At 46.9% G+C, this 24,523-nt stretch overlaps 1 protein-coding gene across 1 annotated transcript in view; it reads left to right on the top strand.

Annotated features, from left to right (window-relative positions):
* The window catches only part of LOC146870478 (phosphoenolpyruvate carboxykinase [GTP], mitochondrial-like), a 184,223-nt gene that overhangs the window by 68,516 nt on the left and 91,184 nt on the right, over positions 1-24,523 (top strand). The window contains exon 3 of the mRNA XM_085642165.1: positions 22,697-22,881. Coding sequence (XP_085498291.1) covers positions 22,697-22,881 — 185 coding nt within the window. The remainder of the gene's footprint in view (positions 1-22,696; positions 22,882-24,523) is intronic.

Genomic DNA, 24,523 nt, shown 5'->3' with positions numbered 1-24,523 from the left:
AACCTGAAGGCCATAAGACTGGTGAGAAATGTAATTCTAAAACCTTGAAGGTGCAGGAGAAACCATCTTTAAATGATGTAGGACTATTAGTTTAAGAAGATTTTCATGTCCCTGAAGAAGCAGGAGGATCCATGGGGGAGCAGAAAGTGACTGATATCGTGAGTCTGCATCAGTAGTATGAGAAAATCTCAGAAAAAGTAATTTCGACATCAGAAACAAAATGTGCACCTACAATTCCTTAAAGTGAAAGCCACAAGAGTTGTATTTGAAGAAAGGAAACCGCCTTAGATGCTGAAATATTTGGCAGTCGAACAACCTCAAAGACCAAGGAGCTGACTGGGCCGAAAACGAGACCTCAGTGCAGATAAACCTTGGCACTTGGCCTCAAGAGACTGAAAGAAAGGACAAGGACATCCCAAGGGAGAAAGATATACCAGAAGCATATTGGATCAATCGTCAACATCGAGGCGGCTTTGAGAAGATAAATGAATGCCTGAAGTCGAAATGGCAGCGCTGCTACTGGAGAAGGTGATTGATCACAGATTAAGTGCTTTCAAAAACCCCCACGCCAGGCACAGAGACAGTGGAAGAACTCCTAAAAGCAACCACAAAACCTCTACGGGAGCTCTAGGATGGTGAGCATTCAATTGGTGAGGAAGAAAAATGTCCCCTTAAATGAGGACACACGCTGGGATGAAAAATGTATGGCAGGATGTAGTAGCAGATTCACCACAGGGGGAAGTAGATTCCTACCCATGAAGGCCGCCCCCCCAGTGGTAATGGAACAATTTTCAGAGTGGGGGTGCTGTCATCAATGTAATATCACTGAAGGGATTTTAATGCGTCACAGAAAGATCAAGTGTAGCAAATGAGCCACGCCCATTCAGCAGCAGGTAAGGATGTGGTTTGCAGCCTTGGGTGCATTTTGGAGCACACTGTCGCAAATCCATTATTAAAGCATGGGAGGTAGGACAATGCCATTTGGAGGCAGCATATATTCCATTGAAATGGCCACTAACTTTGCACAGATATACTGATAAAACTATACAGAGCACACATGATAGATAACGTGTGGGTTTTCAGAGAGTATTTATCATTGGTGCATCACTGAGTAACATGTCTTGATTTGTTTTGATCATATGAAAACCCTGTTTCCATCACACTTCAGATTTACAAAAAAAGTGCTTCATTTGTGCTCTTGTAACTGGTGATATATTCTGAAATATTGTACAGTTAATTGACAGGTATTTAAATTGTGTTGTGTGTTAGATAGGAAAGGCTGGGTGCCTATTTTTTCTATTTCACTGTATTCCAGGTAAGTCTTATCACATAGTTCATAGATCATTTTACAAAATCCTACAAAGTTGCAGTCCGAGAAAGAAACGTAAATACCAATCTCCATTTCACTGATTTCCAGTTTGATTATACTGGAGTTGTTGCAGCACTCCTTGCATCCTTACTTCCAGCACCCAGTCATCACCCCCAGATGAGCTTTGCCTGTACCCTACTCTAAGGAAGAGAAAACAGGCCCTTAAGGAGTACAGCTAGCGGAAGAACAGACCGTTCTGTTTCCTACAAGAATCTCTACACCCAAAACAGAGATGAAACCAACCAATTCCTTCAAAGCATAATTCAGGATGGTAAGGAAGCTATCCGTGAACCAGCCTCATTAAAGGCGGTAACTCTGAGAGGGAAGAAATATATGGCCTTACCTCAAGACCTGTGGATACATTAGAACCGATATATCTGTAGATTTCTTAATGGAGACAACGGCCCATAAGAGAGCCAATGTGCTCACCTTCACAGACCCACCACCAGACAAACACAGCAGAAGGATGTATGTAGTTAGGAAAACACAGAGAGGGCAGCACAACTAAACAGAGAACAGTGAGCTCCACTAATCAGCTCAGCAGATGCTTTCATCAACAATGGATAGTGAGACCTCATACTGTATCCACCAGAAAACTATAAAAATAGGTTAAAATGTGGCACTCAATAGGGAAAGACCCTATCAAATACATTCGCAAAATCATACTTAGATATGGCAGACATTGACAATAGATAATTGTGTATTGGAACAGTAGTGACAAAGCACACAGTACTCATGATTCCAACCTTCAAACCAAAGGTATAGGCCTAATTGGTCAATAGACCACATACAGGAGACTACCTGTTTGGTGGTGCAGTAGATGACTTGCTGGAGCAAACGAAGGTCACTGAATAAGCAAAAACGATGGAACCACTCGATAAAAGGCGTCCTTCAGAAAGGTTGCACAGTGCAATAGAGGACAGGGACGTCTCTGTTTTTCAACCCTACCAGTTCCAGATATACCAAGGGTCAGGAGAACAACTGGAAAATGCATGCACTCTCATGAAGAGCTCTAGGCCAAAGAAAAAACTGTTCCCTAAAAGTGAAGAGTGGAAAGACACAAGTAAATTGGCAATGCTCCAGGGGTTGGACAGACACAAAATGGACAAGGCAAGCCATCGAATACGAAGTAGACAAATAAGAGTGACAGTTAAGCCAACCAATTTTAAACAGTGGGCCGGTTTCAAGCCTCTCTGTTCTTGGGAAGCATACAGTCTGTCTTTAGCAGCCAGACAGCTGTATGTTCTGGTAGGCCGACCTAGAAATTGCTGTCTTCTAAAGGTGATGTTCATATGTTGGTGAAAAACAAATAAATTAAAATTACCTATCACAGAAATAAATGAAAAAAGAATGAAATAAAAGTAGAAATACAAACAATATGTCACCATCCCTTGTGCTGAAGTGGAATGCTTTTTGGGTGGATGATCATAAGTTAAAATTACATCGACTGCAGTGAAGAAAGCCAATAACAGAAGTGAGCTGATAACTACCATATGCTCCATGTTGTGGTGGATAGAACCGAAATGCAAATACTAATTGAACACACCAGTGGATGAAGAGGATTGACCAAAGCCCCTGTGTAAAAATTGACTTGTGGTTCTGGCTCAAACGTACAAAACCGCAGAAATCTGCTAGCTATGGTATACAATGCCCACAAGGAACGCTATATCTCAGGTTGTCCACTATACACAAAACATCCATTTTGTAAAGTGCACTAGTAAAAAGGTAATCCGGCTAGAAAAAAACATGGCATCTACTCCTGTGCACCAATTCCCCTGCTGTTCTGGTGTAGGAGAGTAGGGTCTGCTATCCTATGGTCACTCCAAATTTTTGCTTTTTGCTTCACTGGTTTTTGACATATTGAGGCTGTGGGCCTGCTTATCAGACCCCCAGCCTGCTGTTCTCTCTAACTAAATTGACACTATGCACCCTAGGTGCATAACCAATTGGAAGTGAATCACCCTGTGAGCCCCTGTACCAGTGTACACTAGGTACCCAGGGCATTGGTGTATCTAAGGCCTGCCAGGGGCTGAAGCATGTATTATGCCACCCCAGGCTTGGCCTAACAAATTTGACACAACTGGCTGATCACTCAGCTGGGGTAAGTTGGTGTAACCACCTCTTACTTAGGTGTAGTATACCTATACCTAACCTTAAATGGGACACACGTTAACCTATAAGTCACTCCTATGGCAGGCCTTAATAATCCTGGAGGCAGAGTGCTTGGTTCCATGTGAGATGGTGCTCTGGCATGAGCTGAGCCTGTCTGCAGTGGTCGGAACAACTTCCTTCTACCGTTTCCAGATATCGTCATACCATATACTCTTAAGTGCATTATGAACCTCGCGGTTAAATGCTATCTTTGGTTTGCCTTTATCAAAACATGTCGAGTAAGGTGTCATACGAATTGGAATACTAACCCCTCGCCAATTCTGGCGACGGGGTTAGCATTCCACCCTTCTAGAGGGACACGACATGTACAGTACCTGAAACCCGGGTAAAATCAGACATAGCCTCAGCTCCACAAAATGGATGCTGCCACCACAGACACAAGTCTGCCCTCCTGCTGCAGGGAGTCCTTCCAGCTTGGGAGACGTAGACAAAGGGTTTCCTGCCAGGGGAGGTGCGAGCACCACCCCAGACAGGATTTTGTGTATTGGTCAGGTAGGGCTTGAAAGAAACCAGACATGCCTGAGGCTCACAAGGAGCCTCGGTGCATATGCCAGTTCAATCCGGTCCTGGGGCACACCAGCCCCGGACCTGGGGCGAGCTGGACAAAGGATTGGGGGTGTAACCACCCTCCTTCCTGGTCCCACCCTTAGGGAGGGACCTAGCAGGTAGTCCGGCCCCTAGAATCCGCTTAAAGGTAGGAGCTGTGTCCAAAGACTTTAGACATCCTGGAATCAACTTAACAACAAGAAGAAGACGGGAACTTCGACGCTCTGCTGCACAGAGGACTGAAGGAAATCTCCCCTATGGTCAGGGAGTGACCATCTTGCTAACGCAAGCACCAACCAGCTATTGAACGTCTGCTTTGCCGCCGCCTCCTGCCGGAGCCCGAGCCCAGAGCCCGACAAGACCTGGACCTCCAGACCTCTTACAGCCCGATCCACAGTCCCTGCAAAGAAGGAACCCGTGGAGGCACCGAGACACGTGGAGCCAGCCATCTTGGAAGACCGACGACAAGCTGCAAGCGCAACGACAGAGGCTCCCTCCAAGTTGTGCTTTGGGTCCTGAGAAGCCCAACCATCGAGCAGCATCTGCACCAAAGGTGAGCCCTCCAGCATCTCCACGATCTGCGTGGGGCCCCTCTGCACTTTGCATCTCGACGCGCCTGCCCGGTCCCTGGCCCGTTGGCTAGTGGCCATTTTGGCGACGAACTTTAAAAGCAACGACGCTGGTCTGGTTGCTCCAGACTGGCCCTAGCTGCTCTCCAAAAGAGCAGCCCCTCTGACCTTGCTGGTCAGATCAATCAGCTTTCCTCTCTTTCCACGACTCCTGCCTTTGCCAAGGCTTGTTTGCTTCTTTCGAGTCGCCGACACCGCCGACAGCGAGAGCCTGTGTGGGACAGCTCGTGACTCGACTCCTGGACGTCGTCGACCTTCAGGGACCACGTGGCTGCGGAGACCAGCTACACCTAACCACCTGGTTGCACCCGACATCGCCTGGTACCTACCTGGTGCCACACCGGTCACTGGCTAGTGACTGTGAACACTGTCCCCTCTGCTTTCAGGTCTTCTACAACTCCGATCCACCCTTGGATCCAACGCAGCTCTTCTGGACCGACCGCCTGCAGCATCTTTGTCATCAGGCTCCATTGAATCGATAGAAGAAACCCAACGCACTTCGAGACCTATGCACCCGCTTCCTGTGGGTGAGGTAAAGCTGGCACTCCGGTGCCCAAGTGTAGAGAATCATCTCTAGTGCCTGTGTTTCGAATCTTGAGATCGTAGTCCACCCAGAAGACCCTTTCTGCAGTAACTTTTTAACTTTTACGCACCCATTGAAAACCTATGGGAGCCCGCGTGTAACTTTCCTCACTGCACACGCGACCCGTGGACCTCCTGGTCACTAACTGAAGTTAGCTCCTTGTAGGCCCAGCGATTCTAGGCCTTTTCACTTTCCTGTTCGTGGTACTTATACCACTATTTTAGTATATGGTTTGAGTGGCCACCAGGGCCCATCCATATAAAGTGCAACTTCTGTATATTATAACGTTGTCTTGTTTAACGATTTGTGCTCCTGTGCTCATAAAGAGTCTAGGGGTTACTTTGAGAAATAAATCCATATATATTTTCAGTATATATCTGTGTGGTGTCCTTTCATTGGTATAAAGGGGGGTTGCATTTGGTAAAACAGCCTGCTTAACACGCTTTAACGAGTTTAGCCTCAAAGACTGCTTAGCCTACGCTACCACTAGGGCAGCTAGTCCGAAAAGGTTGACTTACAACCACACCATAAGGGTTGCTTGGCATGGTACAAGGTGGTCACTTTAACTAGTGAACATCATATACCAGGCCAACTTCTCACATTGGTGAGCAGCGGTTGGATTTGAGCTTGCTGTGTTTTACCATTGTAATCTCTTGGTTACCAATTGAAAGATCACATAGGTACCTGTAGGTACATATAAAACAAGATAGATATACTTAAGTTCTACTGAACTTAGTTGTTGTAGAGCAAAGGGAGTAGCACACCCTGACTACAACTACTAGATAGGTTTAGTAGGTAAACCCAAGTGTAGGTAGATTGCAACACATCCACCCACACTTAAGAGCAATGGAGGGGGCAGAGGGGTCCAAGGTACCTATCTCTGTCGAGAGTGACCCCCAGAGGGCACCAACTCTCTTTGCTACCCTAAATCAAAATGAGCTCAGGCAGTTGGCAAATATCAGGGGCATTAAACAGCCCAAGAACCCTACTTCTGCTGAACTCAGAGCTTTTACAAGCTGATGAAGATCAGAAAGCTCTCTAGAAAGCCTCCCAGTTAGGACCCTTAGGGACTGGAACAGGAGGCCCCCCTTCTGAAGATGCAACTGAGGTACCCCTTTACAATAATCACCCCTTAGATGAGATTCATACTACAGAGGATGAAAGTGATAGGGATACAGATGTTAGTGGGGATGAAGGGAGAACTAGCCCAGTGCCAAGTGTTATACGTGGCCCAGCTATCCTAAGGCTATTGGGGACTGACAATGGGATCATCCCATTGGATCTCCCCAGTGGACTTAACCAGGGGCTTGGGAGGCAAAGGAATCACTCAGGTGAATCTAATGCTTCTCATGCCTCTAGAGGCTCTCAAGGTCACTCCAGAAGGAGGATGACCACCCCTCAGAGGAGGGAGCATGAGGCCAGAATGCAGGAAGCGCAGCTGAGAATCAGGAGACAGGAGGTAGAAGTAGCTCTGATGGAAGAGAAACTGAGTAAGGCTAGGCAACCTAAAGAGAGTGGGTCTATACCCACTGGTGGCAGCATTGTCCCTAAGGACAAAGATAGGGTCTTTGACAATAGGAACCTGTCCAAGGTTGTGCCCCCCTACAAAAGTGGGGATGACATCCACAAATGGATGACTGCTCTTGAGAGAGCCTGCAAAGTGCAGCAGGTTCCTGAAGACCAGTGGGCAGCAATCTTATGGCTCTCCTTTGAAGGAAGAGGCAGAGCTAGACTCCTCACTGTTAGGGAGGAGGATGTCAGAAATTACAGAGCCCTGAAGAGTGTCCTAGTTGATGGGTTAGGCTTAACCACTGAACAGTACAGGTTAATGTTCAGAGACACCCAGAAGACACAGACTCAGTACTGGTCTGAATACATTGAATGTGCCACTAAGGCTTTGGAGAGTTGGTTGCTGGGAAGTAAGGTATCTGATTATACAGAATTGTACAATTTGATGATGAGAGAACAGATTTTAAATAACTGTCAGAACCAGCAACTGCATCAACACTTGGTTGACTCAGATCTGACCTCTCCCCAAGAATTGGGAAAGAAGGCAGACAAATGGGTCAGAACCAGGGTTAAGCAAAAGAACCAGAACCAGGGCCAAGGGGGTGATCAGAAGAAAACAGACCAAAAGGGTGGAGATCAGAAATCCAAAGACCAGAAGTCTTCAACAGGGCCCCAAACTAGTACTAACGAGGGTGGGTCCCAGCCTAAAGGGAAGAAGAAAGAAGGTCCAAAGAAACCCTGGTGCAAATCTTGCAAGAATACAACTCACTGGACTAGTGATTGTAAGAAGGGTGGAGCCCCCAACACTGTTGCCCCTAAGGCACCTGCTCCCAGTACTACTGTTAGCAGTGTTGGTCCCCAGACAAAGGGTGTAGTGGGAATCACTATGGGAACTGAAGGAGATTCTGACTTAGACAGAACCCTGACACAGGCAGTCTTGATCTGTGATGGGGACATGGATTTGTCCCTGACTGTGAGCCCCAGTAATCTGGGCAAGTACAGACAGACTCCTTTAATTAATGAAAAAGTGGCTCAAGCCTACAGGGACACATGTGCCAGTGTCACCATGGTGACACCAGGCTTTGTGGACCCTGGACAGTACATACCAGGTGAGAATTACCTGGTGACCAATGCCAGCAATGCCACTACTTCACATAGTGTGGCAGTTGTTAACTTCTCATGGGGAGGGGTAACTGGCCTCAAAAGGGTTGTGGTTAGTGCAGACCTCCCAGTAGAATGTTTGTTGGGCAATGACCTAGAGAGTTCTCTATGGTCAGAAGTGGAGTACAGGACACATGCAGAGATGTCAGGTATATCACCACATGTCCTTGCTGTGACCAGGTCACAGGCCAAAAAGTGCCTTACTGAACCACAGGTCTTGGATCCTGGAACAATGGACCAAGCACCTACCAAGAGGAAGAACAGGAGGGTTAAGGCTGTGCCTTCCCCCCTGCCTACAAGTGATGATCAGCCTTCCCAGGAAGATGATCTAGAGGACCCTGAAGGAACTGTCCCTGAAGAGCTTGAACCTGATCAGGTTGAGTTTCTGGGGACAGGGGTCCTTCCAGGGCTGACTTGGGGCAGGCTCAGTTATCCTGTCCATCTCTTGAACCCCTCAGACAGCTGGCTGCTGCTGAGGCTGCTGGGAATGCTCAAGGTACCCATAAAGTGTATTGGGATGATGGGCTCCTTTATTCAGAGGCTAGAGACCCAAAACCTGGTGCAACCAGGAGGTTGGTTATACCTCTGCAATTTAGGGGCTTCCTTCTTACCTTGGCCCATGATATTCCTCTAGCAGGACACTTAGGCCAGAACAAGACCTGGGACAGACTTGTCCCTCACTTTCACTGGCCTCACATGAATGAAGATACCAAGGAGTTTTGTCGCTCCTGTGTGACCTGCCAAGCCAGTGGCAAATCAGGTGGCACAACAAAGGCCCCCCTAATACCACTACCTGTGGTGGGGGTCCCCTTTGAAAGAGTGGGAATAGATATAGTGGGTCCCATGGATCCTCCCACTGCATCTGGGCACAGATTTATACTGGTGGTAGTGGATCATGCCACCAGGTATCCAGAGGCAATTCCCCTTAGGACCACTACAGCTCCTGTTGTGGCCAGGGCCCTGCTAGGAGTATTCTCCAGAGTGGGGTTTCCTAAGGAGGTGGTTTCTGACAGAGGTACCAACTTCATGTCAGGATACTTGACAGCTATGTGGAAGGAATGTGGTGTCAACTACAAGTTCACCACTCCTTATCACCCACAATGCAATGGGCTTGTTGAGAGATTCAACAAGATCCTAAAGGGTATGATCAAAGGATTACCTGAAAAGCTCAGGCGAAGATGGGACATCCTTCTACCCTGCCTTCTGTTTGCTTACAGAGAGGTCCCACGAAAAAGGAGTTGGCTACAGCCCCTTTGAATTGTTGTTTGGGCACCCTGTAAGAGGCCCACTGTGTTTAGTAAAGGAAGGATGGGAGTTACCTCTCAAAAAGCCTAAACAAGACATAGTGGACTATGTACTTGGTCTCCGCTCCAGGATGGCTGAGTATATGGAGAAGGCATCCAAAAACCTTGAGGCAAGCCAGGCCTTACAGAAAGCTTGGCATGACCAAAAGGCTGTCTTGGTTGAGTTTCAGCCAGGGCAGAAGGTATGGGTGTTGGAGCCAGTGGCTCCAGCAGCACTCCAAGACAAATGGTCTGGACCCCATACAATCCTGGAAAAGAAGGGAGAGGTTACCTACTTGGTGGACCTAGGAACTCCCAGGAGTCCCCACAGGGTACTCCATGTTAACAGGTTAAAAGCATATGTTGACAGGGCAGACATGGGCTTGCTCATGGCTACAGATGAGGGACAGGAGGAAGAGAGTGACCCTCTCCCAGACCTGTTGTCTCAGAACCCTGAAGATGGCTCAGTTGAAGGAGTGACCCTTGGAGGCAACCTCACTGATCATCAGCAGATTGAATGTAGACAGGTTCTACAATCATTTCAACACATGTTTTCCTTGATACCTAGCCAAACTGACTGGTGTACCCATGTGGTGGACACTGGTGACAGTCTGCCTGTAAAGAACAAACTTTACAGACAACCGGACCACGTCAGGGACTGTATAAAGGCTGAGGTACACAAAATGCTGGAATTGGGTGTCATTGAACCCTCAGAGAGCCCCTGGGCTAGCCCAGTGGTTCTGGTCCCCAAACCTCACACCAAAGATGGCAAGAGAGAGATGAGGTTCTGTGTGGATTACAGAGGACTCAATGCTGTCACTAGGACAGATGCACATCCTATTCCAAGGGCAGATGAGCTCATAGACAAACTAGCTTCTGCTAAGTTTTTGAGCCCATTTGACTTGACAGCTGGCTATTGGCAAATCAGGTTAGCTGAGGAGTCTAAGGCCAAAACAGCATTCTCAACCCCAGGTGGGCATTATCAATTTTTGGTGATGCCCTTTGGTCTGAAGAATGCACCTGCCACCTTCCAAAGGTTGGTGAATCAAGTCCTTACTGGGTTGGATGACTTTTGTGCAGCATATCTTGATGACATTGCTGTCTTTAGCTCCACCTGGGAGGATCACCTGATCCACCTGAAGAAGGTACTGGAGGCTCTGCAAAAGGCAGGCCTCACTATCAAGGCTACTAAGTGCCAGATAGGGCAGAGTAAGGTTGTGTATTTGGGCCACCTTGTAGGTGGGGGCCAAGTTCAACCACTGGAGAGTAAGATACAATCCATCAAGGACTGGTCTCCTCCAACCACCCAGACTCAAGTTCGAGCTTTCTTGGGCTTGACTGGGTACTACAGGAAGTTTGTTAAGAACTATGGGTCCATTGTGACTCCTCTTAATGATATGACATCCAAGAAGATGCCCAAAAAGGTTCAGTGGACAGTAAGCTGTCAAAAGGCATTTGATGACCTGAAGAAGGCCATGTGCTCTGCACCTATCCTGAAAATTCCTGACTACTCCAAAGAGTTTATTGTCCAAACAGATGCTTCTGAGTTGGGTGTGGGAGCTGTGCTGTCACAACTTAATGTAGATGGTCAAGACCAACCCATTGCTTTTATTAGCAGAAGGTTGACCCCCAGAGAGAAGAATTGGTCAGCTATTGAGAGGGAGGCCTTTGCTGTGGTGTGGGCCCTGAAGAAGCTGAGGCCATACTTGTTTGGCACTCACCTCAAGATTCAGACCGACCATAAGCCCCTCTTGGGGCTAAATCAGATGAAGGGTGAAAACCCCAAACTGCTTAGGTGGTCCATTTCCCTACATGGTATGGACTTTACAGTGGAGCACCGGCCAGGTACAGACCATGGGAATGCAGATGGTCTCTCCAGGTACTTCCACTTAGGACATGAAGACGAGACTGGTCAAGGCTAGTTTAATGTCCCTGCGTTTGGGGGGGGGGGTTGTGTAGGAGAGTAGGGTCTGCTATCCTATGGTCACCCCAAATTTTTGCTTTTTGCTTCACTGGTTTTTGACATATTGAGGCTGTGGGCCTGCTAATCAGACCCCCAGCCTGCTGTTCTCTCTAACTAAATTGACACTATGCACCCTAGGTGCATAACCAATTGGAAGTGGATCACCCTGTGAGCCCCTGTACCAGTGTACACTAGGTACCCAGGGCATTGGTGTATCTAAGGCCTGCCAGGGGCTGAAGCATGTATTATGCCACCCCAGGCTTGGCCTAACAAATTTGACACAACTGGCTGATCACTCAGCTGGGGTAAGTTGGTGTAACCACCTCTTACTTAGGTGTAGTATACCTATACCTAACCTTAAATGGGACACATGTTAACCTATAAGTCACTCCTATGGCAGGCCTTAATAATCCTGGAGGCAGAGTGCTTGGTTCCATGTGAGATGGTGCTCTGGCATGAGCTGAGCCTGTCTGCAGTGGTCGGAACAACTTCCTTCTACCGTTTCCAGATATCGTCATACCATATACTCTTAAGTGCATTATGAACCTCGCGGTTAAATGCTATCTTTGGTTTGGCTTTATCAAAACATGTCGAGTAAAGTGTCATACGAATTGGAATACTAACCCCTCGCCAATTCTGGCGACGGGGTTAGCATTCCACCCTTCTAGAGGGACACGACATGTACAGTACCTGAAACCCGGGTAAAATCAGACATAGCCTCAGCTCCACAAAGTGGATGCTGCCACCACAGACACAAGTCTGCCCTCCTGCTGCTGGGAGTCTTTCCAGCTAGGGAGACGTGGACAAAGGGTTTCCTGCCAGGGGCGGTGCGAGCACCACCCCAGACAGGATTTTGTGTATTGATCAGGTAGGGCTTGAAAGAAACCAGACATGCCTGAGGCTCACAAGGAGCCTCGGTGCATATGCCAGTTCAATCCGGTCCTGGGGCACACCAGCCCCGGACCTGGGGCGAGCTGGACAAAGGATTGGGGGTGTAACCACCCCCCTTCCTGGTCCCACCCTTAGGGAGGGACCTAGCAGGTAGTCCGGCCCCTAGAATCCGCTTAAAGGTAGGAGCTGTGTCCAAAGACTTTAGACATCCTGGAATCAACTTAACAACAAGAAGAAGACGGGAACTTCGACGCTCTGCTGCACAGAGGACTGAAGGAAATCTCCCCTATGGTCAGGGAGTGACCATCTTGCTAACGCAAGCACCAACCAGCTATTGAACGTCTGCTTTGCCGCCGCCTCCTGCCGGAGCCCGAGCCCAAAGCCCGACAAGACCTGGACCTCCAGACCTCTCACAGCCCGATCCACAGTCCCTGCAAAGAAGGAACCCGTGGAGGCACCGAGACACGTGGAGCCAGCCATCTTGGAAGACCGACGACAAGCTGCAAGCGCAACGACAGAGGCTCCCTCCAAGTTGTGCTTTGGGTCCTGAGAAGCCCAACCATCGAGCAGCATCTGCACCAAAGGTGAGCCCTCCAGCATCTCCACGATCTGCGTGGGGCCCCTCTGCACTTTGCATCTCGACGCGCCTGCCCGGTCCCTGGCCCGTTGGCTAGGGGCCATTTTGGTGACGAACTTTGAAATCAACGACGCTGGTCTGGTTGCTCCAGACTGGCCCTAGCTGCTCTCCAAAAGAGCAGCCCCTCTGACCTTGCTGGTCAGATCAATCAGCTTTCCTCTCTTTCCACGACTCCTGCCTTTGCCAAGGCTTGTTTTCTTCTTTCGAGTCGCCGACACCGCCGACAGCGAGAGCCTGCGTGGGACAGCTCGTGACTCGACTCCTGGACGTTGTCGACCTTCAGGGACCACGTGGCTGCGGAGACCAGCTACACCTAACCACCTGGTTGCACCCGACATCGCCTGGTACCTACCTGGTGCCACACCGGTCACTGGCTAGTGACTGTGAACACTGTCCCCTCTGCTTTCAGGTCTTCTACAACTCCGATCCACCCTTGGATCCAACGCAGCTCTTCTGGACCGACCGCCTGCAGCATCTTTGTCATCAGGCTCCATTGAATCGATAGAAGAAACCCGACACACTTCGAGACCTATGCACCCGCTTCCTGTGGGTGAGATAAAGCTGGCACTCCGGTGCCCAAGTGTAGAGAATCATCTCTAGTGTCTGTGTTTCGAATCTTGAGATCGTAGTCCACCCAGAAGACCCTTTCTGCAGTAACTTTTTAACTTTTACGCACCCATTGAAAACCTATGGGAGCCCGCGTGTAACTTTCCTCACTGCACACGCGACCCGTGGACCTCCTGGTCACTAACTGGAGTTAGCTCCTTGTAGGCCCAGCGATTCTAGAGGCCCTAGGCCTTTTCACTTTCCTGTTCGTGGTACTTATACCACTATTTTAGTATATGGTTTGAGTGGCCACCATGGCCCATCCATATAAAGTGCAACTTCTGTATATTATAACGTTGTCTTGTTTAACGATTTGTGCTCCTGTGCTCATAAAGAGTCTAGGGGTTACTTTGAGAAATAAATCCATATATATTTTCAATATATATCTGTGTGGTGTCCTTTCATTGGTATAAAGGGGGGTTGCATTTGGTAAAACAGCCTGCTTAACACGCTTTAACAAGTTTAGCCTCAAAGACTGCTTAGCCTACGCTACCACTAGGGCAGCTAGTCCGAAAAGGTTGACTTACAACCACACCATAAGGGTTGCTTGGCATGGAACAAGGTGGTCACTTTAACTAGTGAACATCATATACCAGGCCAACTTTTCACATCTGGGCACAGTGAAAAGGCCTCCTGCCCGGGTCACTGTGATGAGGCCCCTTTCTCTCCCCTGTGTGAATATGTCCTACTGCTGAGCACTGTGAGAAAGACTTCTCCCAGTTACTGTGAGAAAGAATTACAGGCACTTTAAAAGGCATCCCTCATATTCCTTAGCATTGTATGTGCCACTCCAGGGCACTTTTGAGATGATCTTATTCTCTTTTAGGCACTATGAAGATCACTCATCTCTCCATGGGCCCTATGAGAAGGTCCGCGTCCTTCAGGATACTGTGGGAATGCGTACTCTTCATACCTGGGCACTGTGAAAAGTTCCCTTTCTCCCAGATACCATGAGAAGGCTCCTTTTTATTCTCACGGGCACCGTGAGAAGGCCCACTTAATATCCTGGATACTATGACCAGTTTCTCTTCTCCCAGGTACCAAGGAATGGGTCTCTACTTCAGGGCACTGTGAGAATGTCCTTTGCAAAGTCTATTGTATTCAACTGTGCCTGGAAGACGACCAGACTAGACAAAACAAAAACAAAAAACCTGTGAAACTCACCAGTTACCATTTACTGAGCTAACTATAAATTGCGCCCTGTTTATGACCTCACATATTACGTCGCTGATGATTTGTCAAATTACATCACTGATGACAGCAAGGATAAGACCATAGTCACATAAAGTTAACATAAATTAGGGACCTGTTAAGCAACTGAGAAGATCAGTAGGCTGAGTAGACACACGGATATTGGATGCTCTATTTATGCAGATATCTCTTTTTACCGCCATTTAGCCCTTTAAAAATACACCATGGATTAAATTACTATGACGCAGACCTCTTCTCACATTTTTAACCCTCAGGTTCCATGCCTGCATTAACAGTTCAATGCGGATTTACTTCAGACTGCTATTTATGAAAGGCTGTAAATCCAGCAGCTCATATTTCAACAGAATGGTGTTAAGGCGTACCTTACTTTTGCCTTGAATACAAATTGCTAGCACTCTAGCTGTTCATTAGACCACTGTAGTGACGCTGCAGTTGATTACTTGGGAGTTAGCCAGTGGCGGTTTCTAAGCCAGGGCGTCGGGGCTCCGAACCCTTTGCCCCCTTTACTTTAATTCCCTAGGTTCGGCTATTGTCAAAGTTAAAATACACACTTTATATCCGTTTTTTTTTTATAACGAAAAAATTGTACAAATCAAATTTCTTGAGTCCGATTCGGATGAGGCTTTTGTTGATGGCACTGTGTCGTCACTTTCATGTGACACCGATGCATTCGCTTAATCTGCTGTCTGTGGGTGAGCCCGGAGTCTACAGTTTTTGCCTGGCTGAGGAGCTCACAGCCCTGAGGCTTGTGAGGTCATCAGCTCGGCAAAGAAATTGCCTAAAGGACCAGTCCACACCCCCTGATGACATGGGGGTACAAATAGCCATGGGCGTTTTAGACTAAAGCCCTGTAACACTGGGGCTTCATGTCAGTCAAGGAGTGGAGAGGATGGTCACCCCACCCTTTTCCAATTCGTCATGGGGGGGGGGGGAGGGGGGTCTCATCCTGTGATGAGTTTGGAAAGGGTGGGGTAAAGGCTGCAGGGAGGCTGGTTGCTCAAAAATCGAGTCTGCGCAATTTGTCATCACTCACCGCGCAGACTCGAATTGTATGCTTCCCACGGGGCTGTGAACTGCAGGATTATGAGGACACCATGTTTTGAGCTCCAGCTTCAGTGTCTCTATGTTACTGGACCTGCACTGGTAGCCAGGAGCAGAAATGGTGGTGTGCACTGCAGGTTCGTGTCAGTCTCGCCTAGAAGCTTGAGCTTCCCCGACAATTGAAAGCCCCGATGGTTCCCTAGTGCACCCCCAACTTTGCTCGTGGGCCATGGCACAGAGAGCGGTAAGCTAAAAAAAAAAAAAAAAAAGCTTAGCGAGTATTTTCTTAATTTTAACAGAATGCAAGTTGCTCTTTTTGGGTTAATGCCAACTTAAATTAACCCAGTTTCCCGTTTTGTGCTAGGAACAACAAAAATGTCCTAATCTCTCATCCAGCTCTATCTAAACATGGCCTCAAAGCTTTGGAAAAAAGGTGTTAAGGTTGCAATAATTAATCGTACTCTTTTTGTTGACACTGGGTGGATGAAAGGCTGAGTCACCCATGCTCATTTGAAGAATCTCACAGGTCTGCCGTAAGAGCATTAACCTACTGAGCTAGCACACCACCTCTGTAGGTCACGGTAAAACACTGCGCTCTTTCAGAGGCAATGGCCTTTCAAGAAACAACCCTGTTTTCACATTGAGCAGAGAACGCCAGCACCTGTCAGAACACACCTCCATTCAATTCACCTCCCTGTACCTCTGAAAAAGAGTGAAGAGGAATAGTCATGAAGGATTATGTAAAGCAAGGTTGGAATAGGGGCAAAGGATCTTAACTCATTCTATGTGGAGCGCTTTATACTACACAACTGGGAACGTATTGGTCCAAGCACTGGTACGCTAAATTCACTGTAATTCAGTACAGCAATAGTAACAAGCATTTACAATGCAATGGTCTCGGCATTGTTAAAGTTAGAGCTATTGGCATTGCTCATGACATTATTTTTGTTTATGTTTTTGTTTTTAAAACATTTAAAGAAACGGCATTGTTATTTACAATGTCAATAGCTTAATCTCTCTCAAAGGCAAGACCTATTGCATTTGCACTCACACACAGAGCCACACACAAAGCCACCCACACACACAGAGCCACCCACACAGAGCCACCTATGCTAGCCGAGACCTAAAAAGGGCCACAGTCAACTCTTCCGAAATGCAACTTCACATACACGTAATAAAAATTTTCCGCGCCGCTACTTACTACCCAATTGGTGTATGTGTAAACCATATAAAGAGCGCTGGGACCTCACGGCGCTATAGAACTTCATTGCTACCCAGAGCCCGGAAGGATGGGCGGCTGAGAGGCCCCGTCAGGATTTCAATTCCCGGTGGATGCATTCGCCCACGAAGACCTAAGACTTCATTAGATAAGTGTGTAAAAAAAAATACAAGCTCAGCAGAATGCGCAAGTGGGGGTGGGGTGAATGCCGCCGGAGCTGCACTTTAGTGTATTCCGTTAAAGGCCACGGTTCTGCTGAGCAGGGCGAAAATGCACAATTGCAAACAAATGGCTTCCCCCAATGCACCCGAGCCAAACATTCAGAGCACCGCTTCCTGCCTTTCGTATTCGCACATACACCCGCCCCTCCCACACTCCTATGCATGTACACGTCCGATCGATGAATCGAGTGATTACCCAAATCAATAGCACCCATTTTAGACATCAGAAGAACGAACTGCTGGGCTGCGTGCCGATGGGAGACTGAGAGGCCCAGTTTACGCATCCGGTACCAGCCCCCACAAGCAGCACTTCACCTCCGTGACACCACAGAGCCAGTCTTCCACCGCCCCTTCCCTGTGCCCTAGCCAGGAGACCCCGTTGTACTCCAACAGATCGTCAAGTCACGTTAGATCACGATTCCCCCAAAGCGCGCACACTCATTCTTGCTTCCCATCCAATCCACGGCCTCTGCACCGCTACATGTGACCTTTGAACAACATTTCCATTCGGGGTGCCTAAAAACGCACACGTACTAAATCTATACATGAAATACAAAATATGTGCGTGCTGCCTAAATGTGAGGGGGAGAGGTCCAGTTTCTACGTATCTGGTATTATTTGGTTTCGTTACTTTGTGCAGAAGTCCTTCCAACAAAAACAGACAACAAAGAAAATAAAGGGAAAAAAACACAGAGAGAAGTCTGACAGGGAGGGAGGGGAAGTGGAGGGAAGGTCCAGGCTTGGCCCATCCCAGGCTACTCTCCTAAACCCTGTCAGCAGATCTCGTGTGCGAGTGAACTCGTGTCCCCCGGGGGAGGCTGGAAGAGAGCCATTACTCTGCTTCAATAAGGAAAGAAACCGTTTTTAGGATTAAATGACAATAACACATTGTCAGCAAATCCAAATCAGCAAGAAATTAGAAGATTTATGCATCTTTTATTTTTTAATGAGGATGGATAACTTGCGCCAAAGGCCGAGAGTGCTGGGCAAAACCTAAATTAAGCAGAATTAACAAAACTATATTATAACCCCCATCCATACAGAAGTGCAAGGGCTGCAATCTACATAAGGTGACCTAAAGTTGTCCCAAGTGAGAGGGGTCACGGCAGGACTGCGATGTCAAACTCAAATACACAAAAGCATCCAAGGAAAAACTCTGATTTGTTTAATTATCTTACCTGCGGGCTGAAGTTGGCGGTGTTGGTCTCGCTCAAAGACAGCGCCAAAAAGGCCATGCAGAGCAGAATACGCAACGCCGTCTGCATATTTGTAGCGCCTTGAAACCCGTCGGAGCGACTTTGGGCGTTTCAGTGTCAACTTCCCTTCCTCCGTCTAGTCCTTTTGTTTGGTATTATTTTATTATTTCCTCCGTCCGGCGGCGAAATCCTTTTTTTCCCTGAAAACCTTTCTTTGAAACAACGCCGAAAACCCCAAACTGCCCCATAAAATGCAATATGTTATAGAAGGAAAAAATGTGATAAATAGAAATCCTTCGCGTCTCCGGGACGTGGGATGTAAGAACAGGGGGAAAAGGGCACGCGTTGATAGCAGTGTGCCAGCGATTCGGTTTTCGTGGGAGCGCAATATATTTTGTTTATTCTTCCAGGGTTTTCTATCCTTCTTCTCTCCCCTGCTCCCCGAAGCCAAGTGGAGACGAGGTCGATGCTAAAAGTAATTAGAACCAAAAGGGGAAGTGAAACTTCCAGTGGCCTCAGTGTGGAGCCACTGAACCAGTGTCCGAGCTAGATCAAGTTGGTAATGCTCCTTGCCCAAGGTACACTCCAGGATCCGATCCCACCACAGGGCTGAAGGAAGTTTGTTTACAGTGTGTGAGGGCACCTCTTGTCAAGGCTTTCACCCCCCACACGCCGGCCTATCAGTCCATCACTCGGGCAATATTGCTCCCCAAGGTAACATATACTTCCCAACTCTTACCATTAAAGCTCCGGAAGAAGCTGTGTCCGAGAAGAGAGGAGAAAACTCCTGTTTTCAGCCTAGGCAGAGCTGTAGACATAGAAGAGAGACAAGCAGTGGAACGTACGAGGCCATGTTACACGGGAGCTTGCTGACAGAGAAATGAGGTTAACCATTAATTTAATATACAAGTATTTACTAACACAGAGGATCTTTTAATCCTTATTCTAAATCTATTTAACTAATTTTGTACGGTTCACTTATTTTAATTTGTTATATATTTACAAACGTAGCCCTTTATACATTTTTATTTAAAAAAAAAAATTTTTAAACGTTTCATTTTGCATTATATTTGGTAGCTTCTGGAACTGGAAAAAATAAATTTGAGCATGGCCACCAAATCATTTTGTCTGCAGCAGCTGGTGAGCTGAGGTAGATTCCGTCTCTATGGTCTGCTCGAACTTCCTCGGCTCTGCTTGCTTGAGCTAATTGTTATTTTCGGAAGCCCGCTCTGTTTGCTGGGGATGGGTTGGGGCGATGACTTTAAAGCCTTTGCAGAGACCTTAAATGACATAAGTGTACGGAGCTATGGTTGACATGCCGAAAAAATGAAAGGTGTGTGGCTGCAATGCTGTGTTAGAGGCGGGCACTCCAATAAGTGTTATCAGAAAATATGCCGGCTTGCTGTTAAGGAGATCAGGTGAGGGAGCAACGCCGGGACACCACCGCCTTTCTCCGAGGCAGAGAAGAACTGCCTCGGAGAAACGCAGCCTCGGTTTCGGATTCGGGGGCGTGTTTCTTTTTCTCTCCTCTTGCCATTGGCTGGAGGAGAGAAAAACACGCCCTGCGAAAAGCAACGAAAAAACACGCCCCCCAATCCGAAAAGGACTGGGCCTGTTTTGCGCGACAAGCCTCTTCTCCAATGGGTGGCCAGCATTTAAGAGGCCAGCCAATGGAGAAGAGGAGAGAAGAGGGGCGGGTTCAAGCCCCTCTTCTCCAAAACACCCGAAGTCATTAATTCTCGCGAGACTGCGCAAGCGCAGCCTTCGCTAGCCGAGACCTAAAAATCATGTTGCTCTGAATGTGCTATTCCAGAGTCTTTATTGAGCCAATTACTTGCTAGACGAACTCTCACAGTATTTGTTTTCAGCCCTAATGAAATTAGCTCATGGACTGCGAGGTGCAAACCCTCTGTCCTCTCCGTAAAAGACGAGGCAGTGGAGGTAGGAGGTCAGGGGGGCCTCTGCCTCGCACCCAGATAACACTGGTTGTAAATCAGCTCACATTCAAGAGCAGTTGTTGGGCAATGCGGCAGGGCATTGTATGCGGTAAAGGTGTTCACGCGATCCATATGCTTAATGGCACACAGTACGACGACTCTGTTGTGCATCGTGCCCGCTGGACTCATGAGTGTCCGTTTTTGGCTATGAGGAAAACTACCAGCATCATCTCCTGTGCTACAGAAAAATCATATGGCTTCTGCTCTGAGGATGCGCTGTCAATCCTCGTCTTCCACCATAAATAGACTCCGTCCAGACACGAAGATTATGCAGAGCCTAGGGATACCAGCAGACATTGCAGCTCCCAGATGACCCTCATTATATTTTTGATGCCCGGACTCTGTTAAATTTGATTCTAACTTTTAGTCTAATAATGATCAATTTGTCCCTGTAAGTACGACTCGCCTAATATTAATCCAGTGCAGTGGTCTAAGATTTCATTGCCAATCGCTGTATCAGTATGATGTAGGCTGCTCCACATAAGGGCACACTGTTTATGAACTCTGTGCCAGTCTGCAGCCCCGCCACAGCATCTCTCAATAAATGAATTTGTTGCAGGACATAAGTTGCACATGATTTACATCACACACCACACAGTTTCTATAAATGCGATTTAAGAGAAACAGCCAAGTGTTTCGGTGTTCTAGCTGGCAATGAAACATAACTATTTATTCTCTACATGTCCCAATATTATACCATATTGCATTCAAGATTTCTTAATCACTTAATGCATTTTAACCTTTATTTTTCTGTGTGGCTTAGTTTTAAATCACACAAAATGAACTCCGCAATGCAAATTTAAGAAATATGGTGCCCCATAATTGATCGGTTAGCCACGTACTTTGCTGGCTATGCAGATGAAACAGCGAGAAATGCAATTAATTGAAAAGATTTGCATGGGAAATGGCGCCCGGCCTCCCAAAAACTGCTGAACCCCCCTAAAGTGAACCAAAAAGCTGCCTCCCCCTCATCCCTTCCCCTCCTGTGTGCAGTCCAGCCTCACCACTCTCAAACTTCACCAGCCGCCACTGGAGTTAACTGACACACTGCTGCTGGTGTTTAAAGTGCATGTTTCACTCTGCATGTCAGAATGTTGTACTAAAATGGACGAGGAAGATATTTAAGACCACACAGAAATTGTGATCTAATTTTAGCTGTCTAGAGCACTGACCATAATTACTATAACAAAAAGATTTTTTTTTTTTTAAATGTACTGCTGTATTCTCTAGTTTTGATTCCATCAAGATGGAACTCAGGTGTGCCACACTTTTATCCTAAATACAGAATGTTAGCACTCTTGTTGCTCATTTAAACTTTGTGATAAAGCTGCAGTTGACCACAACGGAGTTTACTGACAGGCAGGCGTTGAAATAGCATGCTCCAGTCTGCGCGTCCGAATATTTTACTGAAATGGATAAGGAACCTTTGAGAACTCCTAGAAAATCTGGCCTGTCCTCATTTGTGCTTTCTAGCACTGCAGCCATAATTTCTATGACAAAAGGAACACCCCATCATTTTGTTAATTTTTAAAGGAAATGCTTTAGGTTTTCCAGCCTGAATTCCTTGAAGATGGCTTAAAGTGTGCTATGGTTTTGTCATACATAAAAATGTTACTGCTCTAGTTGTTCAATAGAACCCCATGGAAAGATACGCAGAACGCTGGGAACCAACTGACAGGCTGCTACTGGAAGTATATGTTTTACTCCGAACATCAAACTTTGTTCTCAGATGGCTAAGGAAGATATTGTGAATATAGAAAATGTGTTGCCTCCTGGAGCACCTTCCATAATGTCTATGAGAAAACCATAAGAGAAAACACTTTTTTTTCAACCATGGTTCATCAAATCGCAGCAGAGGGTCAGCATTTTTCTCATGATAAAATCACTGTAGAACACACCACAAATCTTAAAATGAGTATGATACACTCAACAGATTTATATTCGAACTAAAACCTGTTATCGCCCTTTATATGTGCTCCTTTTTATGACCCTCAAAACCCGGCATTTCCTACAATGTATTTCAAAAGGGAACATGCCCACATCATCCATAATGACTGCCACAACATCTTGTCCATGTTGTGGCTAGCCAGTCATAGGGAAGGGGCCTCTTGGGAGATTCCCTCCCCCACATGCCTATTGGTGTCAGGTTGAACTCACCTTGCCTGCCTCTTATATGTTTTTTCATGTGTTTTCAGGATGCAGGGACCATGTTCCAGAGTCCTGTAATGGCTGCCATAGCTTATTGCTCAGGTTGTGGCCAGCCAATCAGGATTGACTGGTCCTCTTTAAGGTGGCCAATCTGACCATATCTGGACACCTACCCTTGTAACACATAAGTAAACTGCTCTTCTGGTAGCCGACACACCACGTCCATTGTACTTCCATTTCTATTGGGGTTAAAGTCATTATTTGGGGAGTTTCTTTTATATTAATCATGCCGGCATTGTTGCTCTTCTTGTAGCTGGCTGACCAGGACGGATCCTAAGGATGTGGCACGAGTGGAATCAAAGACTGTGATTGTGACCGAAAATCAGCGGGACACTGTGCCCATTCCTGTTGGTGGTGCCAAGGGTCAGCTGGGCAACTGGATGTCTCCTGGGGACTTTGAGCGGGCAGCTGGTGCACGGTTCCCAGGGTGCATGAAGGGTAAGTTGGGTGTGAGAGGAACCTACTTTTTTCCCACTGCTTTCTGACAGCTGTCTATTTTTGGTTGCAAGTTTCCCTTCCTAATTCTAAAAGTGCTCTTTCAATCCTTCCCCCATTAGAATGCCCTCTCCATCACTTATTCTAACACTCTTTCTCGTACCCCTTGTTTTAATTACTTTTTTTCTATCTCACGCCATTGGATGTTTGAGTCCTTAATAACTTTCCCCTTTTGACTAATCTGTACCAAAGTTGGCAATGACAATAATTTAGAAGACATCTAAGTGCGTGGCAACTTTCATGCAGATTAGTCAAAAGATTCAGAAGTTTCAAAGGGGGGGGAGGGCAAAATAATTTTTCACTCGTGCTGTTGACTTAGCACGGGGTCAGTTGGATCGCAAGGTGAAAGTACCATCTTAACCTGTGAGTTTCAGACCACATTTGTTTTATGGTATAGCCACTTTTTGAAATATTAGTCAACCTTAACTTCCTTCTAACACCAATTTGTTTAGAGGATAATATATATATAGATTGGTGTAGGAGAGTAGGGTCTGCTATCCTATGGTCACCCCAAAATTTTGCTTTTTGCTTCACTGGTTTTTGACATATTGAGGCTGTGGGCCTGCCAATCAGACCCCCAGCCTGCTGTTCTCTCTACTAAATTAAAACTATGCACCCTAGGTGCATAACCAATTGGAAGTGGATCACCCTGTCAGCCCCTGTACCAGTGTACACTAGGTACCCAGGGCATTGGTGTACCCAAGGCCTGCCAGGGGCTGAAGCATGTATTATGCCACCCCAGGCTTGGCCTAACAATTTGACACAACTGGCTGATCACTCAGCTGGGGTAAGTTGGTGTAATCACCTCTTACTTAGGTGTAGTATACCTATACCTAACCTTAAATGGGACACATGTTAACCTATAAGTCACTCCTATGGCAGGCCTTAACAATCCTGAAGGCAGAGTGCTTGGTTCCATGTGAGATGGTGCTCTGGCATGAGCTGAGCCTGTCTGCAGTGGTCGGAACAACTTCCTTCTACTGTTTCCAGATATCGTCATACCATATACTCTTAAGTGCATTATGAACCTCGCGGTTAAATGCTATCTTTGGTTTGTGTGAGAAGTTGGCCTGGTATATGATGCTCACTAGTTAAAGTGATCACCTTGTACCATGCCAAGCAACCCTTATGGTGTGGTTGTAAGTCAACCTTTTCGGACTAGCTGCCCTAGTGGTAGCGTAGGCTAAGCAGTCTTTGAGGCTAAACTCGTGAAGCGTGTTAAGCCAGCTGTTTTACCAAATGTAACCCCCTTTTATACCAATGAAAGGACACCACACAGATATATATTCAAAATATATATGTATTTATTTCTCAAAGTAACCCCTAGTCTCTTTATGAGCACAGGAGCACAAATCGTCAAACAAGATTACAGTAGAATACACAGAAGTTGCACTTTATATGGATAGGCCCTGGTGGCCGCTCAAACCATATACTAAAATAGTGGTATAAGTACCACGAACAGAAAAGGGAAAAGGCCTAGGGCCTCTAGAATCGCTGGGCCTACAAGGAGCTAACTTCAGTTAGTGACCAGGAGGTCCACGGGTGGCGTGTGCAGAGCAAATAGTCACACGCGTGCTCCCATAGG

This window comes from Triturus cristatus, chromosome 1_1 (assembly GCF_964204655.1).
Source record: "Triturus cristatus chromosome 1_1, aTriCri1.1, whole genome shotgun sequence".
Classification (NCBI taxonomy): Eukaryota; Metazoa; Chordata; class Amphibia; order Caudata; family Salamandridae; genus Triturus; species Triturus cristatus.
The sequence above is the reverse complement of the archived record's forward strand: the minus strand, read 5'-3'. Positions and strand labels throughout refer to the sequence as shown.